The sequence below is a fragment of the Charadrius vociferus genome, unplaced genomic scaffold (assembly GCF_000708025.1).
Source record: "Charadrius vociferus isolate BGI_N301 unplaced genomic scaffold, ASM70802v2 scaffold828, whole genome shotgun sequence".
NCBI classification, from domain to species: Eukaryota; Metazoa; Chordata; class Aves; order Charadriiformes; family Charadriidae; genus Charadrius; species Charadrius vociferus.
Genome location: NW_009649708.1, coordinates 714,825 through 726,165, shown reverse-complemented (window position 1 = coordinate 726,165; position 11,341 = coordinate 714,825). Strand labels below are relative to the sequence as shown.

The 11,341-nt window shown below is 47.9% G+C and overlaps 1 protein-coding gene across 1 annotated transcript in view; it reads left to right on the top strand.

The window, feature by feature from the left end:
- NRG2 (neuregulin 2) overlaps window positions 1–11,341 on the top strand; it is a 63,293-nt gene that overhangs the window by 651 nt on the left and 51,301 nt on the right. Inside the window, exon 3 of the mRNA XM_009890694.1 lies at window positions 11,257–11,341. This exon is cut by the window's right edge and continues 37 nt beyond it. Within this exon, the coding sequence (XP_009888996.1) occupies window positions 11,257–11,341 (85 nt within the window). The remainder of the gene's footprint in view (window positions 1–11,256) is intronic.

Here is an 11,341-nt window from a genome sequence, read left to right as displayed (position 1 = left end):
CTTTCCCTGCTAGCTGGGAAATTGCTAATACTCACTGGGAATTGATTTAAATGGACCATGTTGGTAGTTTTCAAGGCCAAATATTCACATATGATGTATCTTAAAATTATTCCATAATTGTGACTATGCTTACACTCATTATCCTGACCTAGCCAGCAGCAAAGTCAGCTTGCAACTGCCCAAAACCTTGGAAAACTTGAAACTAATTCTTTGCTAACATATGTTATGTCTGAGTGTGTGAAAAGTAGCTCACCCCTTCTCATTATGGACTTGATAGGGTATTAATTTTTAAAATTAGAAGCCACTACAAAATCAGTTAGAAAAATCAACTAGTACTCGAATGGGTCATTGTCAATTGCTCTAATTTATTTTCAGTCCTGTTGGTTTTGATTTCAAAGTCACACCCAAAATGGTTGACCTCCTTTGTAATAACTGTAGGATTTGTGGCTGTTTTGGGATGAGGCAGAGAGGGGGTCAGTGGAAGGCTTAGGCTAGAAACACCAGTGGACTCAGGATAACTGGCCTGTATCTAGAGGATGCCATCTGCTCAGGAAGGGCTGTGTGGGCTTGCGGGCAGCAGAGGGAGGGCAGAACTGTGCCTGCCTCTCTGCTCTGTTGCCCTCAGTATGTCTGCGGCCCTTGTCAGCCTCAGGGCCTTAGTTGTTTACCAATGGGTACTGGAGCTGGGCTGCCCTGGAGGAACGTCTGCACCACCCGCTGCAACCAGGCGTGGGAAGCCTGCTGGTCCACCCCATGTGGACATTGCATCCCTGCGGGCAGGCAGCTCGGGGGACCCTGAGCTTGCTGGCGCTGGGGTCTCACAGGGATCTTGGGGAGCTATTTCCCTCAGAGCTAGCAAGCAATCAGCCCCAGACCAAACACCCAGCAAAACTCTCTGGGGAGGGATCCTGGTGATGGTGAGAAGTGCCTTGTGCAGCTTTTCCCTGCTGTACTCCCAGAAATTATAGTCCTTCCTTACCTCCTGGAACCCTGCGTCCAGCACGAAGCTGTGACAGGATGGCATCCCACCCACAGCGGTGCTGGGCGGGGCACACACTCCCTGGGTCAGAGACATAAACATATGGAAGAAGGTTGATCCTCTTTCCTCAGGACACTGCTGTCAAGTAGTAATTTTGCATTTACCAATTTCCATGGCAACACATTGGCTCACAGCCTGCCAGTGACAGGCCAAAGACATATGCATGCTAGAAGTGCTTCCTGCTGGCAAAATAAGCCCAAGGATAAACATTTTAAAGAAAGCTGAGCACCTGCCTCCTCCAGTGTCTGAGGCTCCCACAGCAGCAAAGGTGTGAGCCCAAAGCGTTCCCCACTGATCTGCCCCCAGAATTGTTTCCCATCCCTGCTTCTGCTGCCTGCTGCTATTAAACCATGCCATTAAGTGGAGAGGTTGCCTGTCTGGGACTGGGGTCTGGCTATGGAGACTAGACTGAAGCAGCTGTCAAGCTGGGACAGCTCTGAGACGATAACCCCTTGTTGATCAGTTGCCCCTTGATGACCAGTTTCTCCTTGTTGACCAGTCAGCAGTGCAGGAACACTTCTCCAAGCAGATCTGGATGGGTCTGCGCATGGCCCGTCTGGCATCCTCACCTTTCAGGCTCTCCTCTCCACTGGGTTTGCTAGGTCTCAGTGCTTGGAAACACCTCGAGGGCAGAGTGCTTTCTGGCATTGGACCTGCCTCCTTCTGGTCTTGACTGCATGCGATAAACATTAAAAATTGCACTGTGCATGGAGGCTGAGGATCGAGGGAGCCCTCCTGACTTTGCGTACCTCCATTAAGTAGCTAATGGGACTGAGTTGAGTAGAGAGACCCAAAACTGGACATGGGATATGGGTACACATCATTACTTCCAGCATGTTAGGAGAGGACTCCAGGGAAGGATAAGCATCCTAAACTGTAAAGCTCAGAAAGGAATTCTTGCTCTATGATGGTTAATTCAAGAATAATGGGGTTTATACATCTGGGTCCACTTAGAGATGACACTGGTCTCCAGGTAATCCTCTGCTCTTCCTTTCAGTTCAGAGTAAAGCAGGGTTTCCAGAGGGCTAGAAATAGAGCACTGGGGAGGGACTTTCATAAAGTACACAAGGCAAAAAAGTTTCATGGACTATGCAGCACCTGGGCAGCTGCACAGGGTCATTTCTTTAAAAGTTTAATCCAAAGACCTAGTAGGGTTGTCTGATGGAGCCAGGCAAAATGAGCCCTGCCAGGATGAGGAGGTGTTGTCCATAGTTTTTCCCTTAGCCCTGTGAGTCCCCAGAGGAGCTGGGCACAGCTCTGCATTGGACCTTTTGTCTGCAGTTCTGTGGTCCTTAGGCAACATGCAGAGGATTAGGATGGGAGACAAGAACATGGTTGCCCTCTGTGACTCATTTCTCTAGTGCTCTGTGCCTGGCTTCCCTCTCTGTGTGTTCAAAGAGCCTTGAGATCTCTAACTAGAAAGCACGAGTGAAGCCCTTTTTATTGTGATCAAGTTTTCATCTGATCCCACTGGCCTTGCTAGAGTAGGAGATCTCCTTGAAAATAAGGGAAGTATATGTTGTAAGGAGGAGTGGAGCAGTTAACTGCATGTCAGCTTTTCCATCAGTCAACTTCCCTCTTGTTTTTTAAACTTACCGGCAAAACTTCTGGTGCCATCAATTCTTTTCAATGGGTATTTGCTGGAGGGAGGGGATCAATTCTGATTCCTGCTTTCTGAACTGCATGTTCCATCTGTAATTAGTAACAGGCTGGGGCAAGCCTAGCTTGCACAAAGAGGAAACTTCTCTTTAAGGTGGAAGAAATTATTGGCTGGAATTTTATCACTGGCTCAATTTAAATAAAACACAGTTGGTAGGGAACCTAGGGAAATTACCCAGGAAGAAATGCATGCAATAGTGGAAGTACAGCATAGTGTGTGACTCTCCCTCCGAGCTGCTAAAGCGACACCATTTTCTGCGGAGTGCATCTGAGATCTCATTAAGGCCACTGGCTCCCAAGAAGTTAAGGTTGGGTTTTGACTCTCTGACTATCCTAGCTAACGGTAAAATGCGAATTGTGGAGAAAGCCAAGGGAGCTTCTGTTTGCAGAGGTGTAGAGAACCTACCCCACAGCAGGCTGTGCTCAAGTCTCAGCCCTGAGACATGTAGATCTTCACCTGGAGTCAGAGCAGGTCCGGGAGCCTGGTAGTCTCCTAGCTGTGGCTGTCCTTACAGCCTCTTTTTGTGTGCTCTTTTACCAAGGGAGATTGCTGGAGTGGTGAAGTATGCGTATCATTAGATTGAACGGGGTTGGCAGTTCAGTTTGGGACAGGCTGACCATATGACATCCCTTGGGAGTAGTGTCCTACTTTCAGTATCACCAGGAATCCCTATTGTTAGCCTGTAAGTGGAGCCAAGGGATACCCCCCTCTCCTGTTTCTGTACAGTAGTCCCTCAGGCGATGTTATTTGGGGCAGATTCATTGCTGGGGTCTTCCTTGTAGAGCTCCCTGCTGTAGATTATTCCCCACCCACAATGAATGGGGCTGTGGTCTTCCCTGTACAGCTCACTGCTCTGGAATGAAAGCAAAAAAAAAAAAAAAAAGCCAAAGCAGCAGGGGAAAGAGAGTGCCAATAAAGAAAGATAAATGATTTCCTAATTAAGCCTGGAGACAAGGAGGGGCAAAGAGAACTGCTGAAGCCTTGTGGGAGCCAGAGTGAACCCAAGCAGGCTATACCACCACTCTGGCAGTGGTCTTCAGGCTGACATTTTTAAACAAAGGAAAAAACTCATTTGACAATGGATCTTGCAAGAGCCATTCCAGATGCCTTGAAGCTAAGACTCTTCTCAAGCACCGGTGTTGTTATAATCACCAGGGGACCTTCTGCCTTGCTAACTCTCACGATGTCATTATAAGTCTCTGATATTTGGGATTTGGTTTTAGCTGCTGAAGGCACTTTATTGGAGGGGGGTGTGAAGGAGAGCATCTCCTTTGTTTGTATGTTTGTTGTTTTAAAGGAGATGATGGACATCATCTTGGCCAATGCACCTGGGACTGAACCAGGGAATTTGAGAACTGAAAGGAGAAGCAGTTGGGTCTTGAGCTAACAATCAAACTTTTCAAGCTGGGGCTCCTAAGAGATTCAGGGAATGGGCATTTAATCAAACTTGACTGAGTTATAGTGTGGCTATACAAGTTACAGTCAGATGATGGGCTGTTTCAGCTGATGGTGTGTGCAAACTTAAAGATGGAAGGAACTTTATGTGTCTGAAATTTTATGTGATTTTTCCAGTGATGTTGGCTGCTTAAAAAAAAAAAAAAAGTAAATCTCTCCCTACAGACCTTAGCCTGCTGTGGTTGCAAAATGTCACAGATTAGGTTAAAGCAGTCATTGAGACATGAGCTGAAATCCCATTCATCCAATTTAGGTTAAAATGCTTTGCCTTGCGTGAGGAGGGCTGGGGTAAGGGCTGAGGCTGCAGGCAGTTCATCTGGGGCAGCACATTATATACCGACCACCATGAATTTGCCAACGGATCAGGCTCTGGTGAGGTACTGTGGCACATAGCAGTTGCAGAAAAATTAGGAAGACAAGAATGACATACATCCCAAAGGCTCCAAACTCAGAAAGCAGCCCCAAAACCGTAACTGAATCTCTTGCACTACCCTGTGTACCACCATGGTGATATGTTTCGCAGAGGTTTTGGAGGGGTAGTTCTCTGTCCATCTGGAGGTGCCATCCTTTTCCCATTACTTCTGTTCCCACAAGTGCTTTTACCAGAGCTGAGCATTTGCAGCCTGGCACTGCTCATCTCCATTCCTGTGCCCTGCACAGGGCTCCCCCCCAAGACAGCTGCTTTTAGTATGGCACCTCCCTCTCCTTCTCCCCCAATTCTTAAAAACTTTGCTTTAAAGGCCCTCTCAGATCTACCTGCTTCTGGCAATCCCTGAAGTTTTGGTCCTGCCTCTGATTTGCCCAGGGTATCAGCCTCCATCTAATGTGTGATACACTTCCAAACTAGGACCTCTGTGCCTGCTCCTCAGCAGCACCAACCCTCTCTTCCCTTCCCCGCTACAGGACGAGTTTGTGTTTTTGTTGCTAAGATAGTGAGACCTCTGCACACTATCCTGGCTCCTCACCTACTGGGGGTGTCTTGACTCTCTATGGAGGTCATACGCTCACGTGCTTTTCAGGGCAGGGAGGTATCTGTTCCACATTTGGTGCTGGAAGGTTGTAATGTCTAACTCCCGTGAGATATTACAGTAAGCAGGGAAAGAACCTGCTCTGAGCTGACCTCGGAGTACTGCTCCAGGATCTACATTTTCTCAAAGAAATTCAAATCCTGGCATTGGGGCTGGAGGAAACATTCATGGGATGGATCAATTGCCTTCAATTCCAGGACAAATAATACAGGGAACCACGCACTGACATTGGGTCTGTGCATCAGCCTTAACCCAAAATTCAGATTTTGCTTATTTATTGATTTCACACCCTGGCAGCTGCCACAGACTCGCCTGGCACAAAGAGCAGCAGCACACAGGGGTTTGCCTCTCAACAGAGTGGCCACAAAGTCCACTCCAGGGACTGGTGTGGTTGTGTTATGCAGCCTGTGTTGCCCTACACCTCTTCCCATTGTGGGAACATCTGTGGCAATTCAGCGATGCAGCCCCAGGCTGAATTTGAGGATGGAGGGGGGTTGCACAAGTGGCCCTGCTCTTTGGAGGGTACTTATTGATCTTTTCCCCTTTTGTTGACGTTGCCTGACCCAGAAGGGACTCTTGCTCTCACTGTGAGACCAGTGTCAGTGTCAGCTCTGCAGAGTGAGGACTGGTGGAGTCTTCCTTTTAAAATCAGCCTGTCCCAAGCCTGGGCACAGAGAGACAAGAGCACTGCTGAGCAGAGAAGGGGCAAATCTGCTTTTCAGGTTAGAAAAGCACTTTAATGTTGGGGGACAGGGGTAGGAGAGAGCAGGCAGAGGGCGTCAGGGGATGGTTGGTCCTGTGCTGGGCACCCTCAAGGACATTAGCTGTCTCCCACGCCTGCTTCTCCCACAGATCCAGTGGGTCACACACTGAGTGGGGCAGATAATGGTGTGAGGGGAGGAGGAAAGGAGGACCTCACCCACTGCAGAAGGGATGATGGCCAAGCTGAAAAGTCCGAACCTTCCTGTCCTTACCTCTGTTATTTGATTGCTTTGCTTGAGGGCATTTTTTTTTTCCCTTTCCTATTTGCTGTTTCTGTAGCTAATCCTGAGCTAGCCAGATCATGCCCTAGAGTACACAGCAGCCAGCACAGGGCCACTTGTTTTTCTCAAGCACTGCAAGGCACAGCCAGCTTGCCCAGCTCTGTTGTGCAGCTCTGTAACTGAAGGGCAGGGAAGAGATTGGGGTGGTTTCCATCTGGCTGTGCAGGGGAGACAATACTCCTGGCTGCCACTTCTGTCTTGTCGGACAGAGGTGCTTTGCTACAGTCACCCCCACTCTGCTTTGCATTGCAGTGGTCTCTGCTACCTGATTTTATCCCACTGTGTGCTGGGGAAGACGAATGTGTTCCCTGAGGCCAGGGCACTGAAAGCCCCTGCTCCAGCCAGTGTGGCTGCCTGATGTTTGATGGTTGCTGGATATCACTTCTTGACCATAAGCTGAGGAATTGGATATTCTGAATCTTCTTGCCAATCATTAACCTGCTCTCTCGGGGCAGATGCACCACTGTGCAGAGTGCCAGGACAGTACGTAGGCACCAATTAAATCTTTGGCAGGAGTGTAAGCAGTCATGTTACAGCAATTGCCGGCCTTTTTGCTCTCTGCAATATTGGTGAGCTTCCTGCCACCGTCTCTCTGTGCGAACAGAGAGGAATGGAGTTAATTGGTAACCACAGCAGTGTATTCGGTGTGTCCTTTGCAAGGGTCATGTTTGGGAATTTCCTTTTCCTAGGATCTCAGGTGCGTTTACTATGTGCAGTGTTCTTCATTGACAATTTAGGGGCCACATAGGGTGTAGTCTTCAAATTCTCTTCACCAGCTAATTCCTTGACTTCTTTACTACTTATGTGTTAGCTACTCTATTTTTAGAAGACTAATAAAATGCGACAACAGTAGTAATCCTAGAGCTATTTTTGTCCTGAACCGTGCAGAAGTGGCTGAACACACACTGGGAACACTGAGTCCTCAGTGAGACGTAGGTGTCTCATGGCTTCTGCTCTCCTGCTCACACACTCTGAGATGAATGGGTTTGTGAGGAGATGACCTGGGAAGATGGTCCCATTTCCACTTGGCAGTAAGGAAGAGGAGAAAAATGATTCAAGCTTGACCAAAGTGCTGGTGGGAACATGACTCCTGTCATGAAAAGTTCCTTCTTGGCTGAGATGAAGTGCCTGTTTCTTTTCCTCTGACTATACTGGAGGCCTTAGGGCCCAAGCTCACATTTAGATGTCTAACTCTGAGATGTCTAAATTACAGAAGATGAGGCCACCCTTCCCGGCCAGAATTTGCCAGGCTCTTTGTGTAGGTCCCAGCCAAGGGCTGATCTCCCTGTTTCCCATTGTAGTCTGGAGATTGGCACTGCAGAGGGTGATGTACTCATCACTCCAAACCTCCCTCTGGGGGACTCTTTTCTCTTGGCCAGAAAGGTATTTTGGGGGATCTTCTTCTGGCCAGGCTGAAGGTCTCCTTGTGAATCCTATCTCCCAGAGCTTGCAGACAACATATTCCCCATGGCTTATTCCTCCACTGGCACTACAGGAGATAATTAGTGCGTGGCTAAGTCATATGTGCTGAGGGTCAGAAAAGACAATGAAGCAGATTTTCCCCTGGAGTAAAGAAATGTCAACAGAGTTGCACTGCAGTGAAATGATGGGATCTGTCAGTGACCCTGGCCCTTTCACTGAACAAACAGCCCGGGGCAGCGCCTTCCTCCAGAAGAATGGCATCCTCTGGCAGCCAGGCACCCTTGTGAATGCACATGGTAGGGCTTTCCCAGGGGCTGGCATCCCCAAGAGACATGCTACCCAGAAGGGCAGCAGGGGACTTGATACAGAACTCCTGTGCACAGCATAATTCCTTGTATGCTGCTACTTGATATTTCTGTAAAAACACGCCTCAGCCCTCAGGTGAACAAAGTACCTGCCCTTGGGGGCAGCAGGAGGAAGAACACGAACTTGAAAAACTAATTTGGTAGTCATTCGTGAGATATTTCAGTAGCACTTGGAGATAGTAAAATAGAACAAAGACAGGCTGGTCATCTTTGTCTTTGCCACATGCAAATCAAGCAAGGTCTAGTCTCTTTCTTCTACTGCACAGGCATTATCCATGTGAATTAAAAGGTGCATGACTAATGCCATGAAACAAGGTTGTCTCTCCGGTTGTTTCAGTGCTTCCTGCAGTAGGGAAATTCTCTTTACTTGGGCTGTGATGCACATTAAAACAGTTCCTCGTCTGTACCCTTCATCTCTCTCTGCCAAGTCTGTTACCTGCCATTATGCAGCATAGTGTGGGGACCAAGAGTAGCTACACCATTGGTCTGGGGTATGAAAAGCAAGAAAAAGCTCTTGATTTTTCAAGGGGATCATACAGTCCAGGAGAACCATCAAACTGTGATGGAAAATAAAAATAAGCTCTTTTGACAATACAACAGTCTTGTGCATTAAAACAAAATGCCTCTTTGGTTTCACCTTGATGCTGATAAGCTATAAATGCCAACATTGCTTTTTATTCTGCTCACATTCCTCTCCACTTCCAGGTAAAAGACCAAATGTCTCTCGTCCTGTTCTTAGAGATGAATCTGTCAGGTGTGTCCCCTTTCATTAGCCTTTTCTGTCACTAATAACTTACTAATTTGTTTCCTTAAAACCCTTTATCTCTGAAAGATCACGTACATAGGTGATACTCTAATGCTGTAGTGGGTTTTTCCAGTTGCTGCACACAGTGAAATGTGCTGTGCATATGAGGTTGCAACACAGCCAATTATCATTAGAATATCTGTCCTCCAGCAGCTGAAGGCAGTGTGTTCATTAATGCTTTCAGCTCTGCACTGGCAGATAGCCTCAGCATGCTGGTGTGCGAGGGTGGTGTTTTCTACAGGACTTTGAGTTAGAGCCTCGCTCTTCCAAGCTGCTTTCAACACGTGCTACCTGCCTTTTTGCTCTGTTTTGCAGCAATAGCTACAAGCCTGTCATGGGGGCGGTTTAGGAAACAAATGCTGTATTCTGTCAATGAGGGTTGAGGCAGCTGAGAGAAAGGAATGGCTGGGCTGTGGTGGGGGCAGTCTCATTGGGGTTGCATGCAGTAGTACCAAGAGCTCCCCCTCGCCCCTTTGCCGAGTGTTGGAATGTGGTCCTGGACTGGGCACTACAGCCCACCAGCAACAACCCCCTTCGTCAGACCCCCATTGTACCTCCCCAACTGCTACCGGGCAGCAACAGGCCCTGGAGACCCTTAAATGCTTTGCATTTGCACTTGGGTGCTGCTTGGCTCCTAAGGCATGACAGCGGTGAGGACCACGATGCCCAGGACTGTTGCAGGTTGCTCTAAGAGATCTAAGATTCAGAGCAGTGTACAGCACTGGGAGTCAAGGCAGCTGTGCACCACTCTGAATCAGCCCGTTTGTTTAGGCACTCATGTTGGAACATGTTGGCCCAAATAACTGGCTTTGTACAGTGGATTAGGGGAGACCTAGGATTAGAGGGATTCAAGAGATCTTTGCATACTGTCAACATTCATTTAAAAATTGTTCAACATGGGGCCTAAACTCGTGCAACTGAACACTTGACCGCATCCTGTAAAACAGGGCAGCGCCTGTACCCTGGGAGCTGTACCAAGTTGTCTCCAAGTGCTTTTAATTTGCTAATATAAGTATTGAGATGTTCATGCTGTGTCCTTGCGCCGTGCCTCCCAGTAGAACAGCATGCCAGGGTGTTAAAGACGCCGGTGTGCTTCTGTGAAGGACTTCCTATGGACGATGATTTGCACAGAAAGGCCGATGATTCCTATGGACGATGATTTGCAAAGAAAAGTCCTTCTCAGATGACACATGTAACATTGCAAATATGTCCAAAGCTAATGATTATTTTCCACATAAAAGGAATTTTATTTGCCTTCGGTGACATAGACCACTGGGACCTCTTTCTAAAGTTGACAATGTTTCCAAGTCTAAATAAAGCGACTGTATGACACAGACCTGAGATAAAAGCCTGGGGTAGAAAGCAGAGACATGTTCTCATGAGAAGAGTGCACAGGGTGGTTTTCGATAAGATGGATAAAATAGAAGGAAATGTAGTAAAACAGAGGGCCTAATGTGGGAGTCCCACTGTGGTCTCATGAGTGGCATTCAGTGTGTTGAAGGCTCCTATAGACCTCTAGGACAACAAAAGGTTTTGCCTATTAGTCAGAAAGGCATCCCAGAGAATGAGACGTCAGTCATAGCTGGTGGGAAAAGCAGTGCTCGTCTTCCCTGTAGTGCCACAGAGCTCTGCCACAGAGCTGTTCCTGCTTCCATGAAGCACACAGCACAGGTTGTTAGGTGACACGGGCAATCATCACGAACATCGTCTGCTGCTCTTTCTAGGCACTTCTGGCTGATAAGATGATTGTGTGCAGTTCAGCCCCCCATGTTTGTAGTACATTAGAGTGTGTATATTTGGGGGAGACAAAGTTCTTGCCCTATTTGTTGGCCCAGATAAAGCTACAAGCTGTCTAAGTCAAACCACAGGGTTTTGAGTTGCAGGCTGGAAAGGAATGAGTCATCCCTGACCCCAGGGGTGTTTGCGTTGGGGTGTGTGGCACTGCTGAATGCAGCCGCTGAAGCACTGGACTGCTTAATCTCCTTGCAGAGGAAGGTGCAGAACATGCATCTCACCTCCACATCTCCATATCGCAGGCAGATTCCGCTGTCCATTAGTGAAGTGGTTTTTCTCCAGTGCAGAAAGTCTGTGTGTTGGGATGCTGGGACTCTTGGGCTCAACCCCTTGCAAGACTTTCCGTGCGAATGAGAGCAGGTGTCAGACCAAACCATGGCAACATGCTAGGAGCAGTGAGTTCGGAGGGAGGTGTTGATTTAGGAAATGTTCATTTAAGAAAACCATTAGGTGGTTGTGGCTGCTGGGAAGGATCCCATCTGAATCCTGACCAAGCTTGAGTACCTATTCAGCTTGTGAGGTCAGGCAGCCCATCCTCTAAAGAAGGGGTGACATACTGGGCAGCATACCAGGGCTAGGAATGGTTATCAATTCATGAGAATGGTTAGCAATTGAGTAAGAAATGTCTGCTGTACTTTTCAACAGAAAGATTTCCAGACTGCAGTTCAACAAGGTGAAGCTGGAAGATGCTGGAGAGTACAGCTGTGAAGCGGAGAACGTTTTAGGGAAA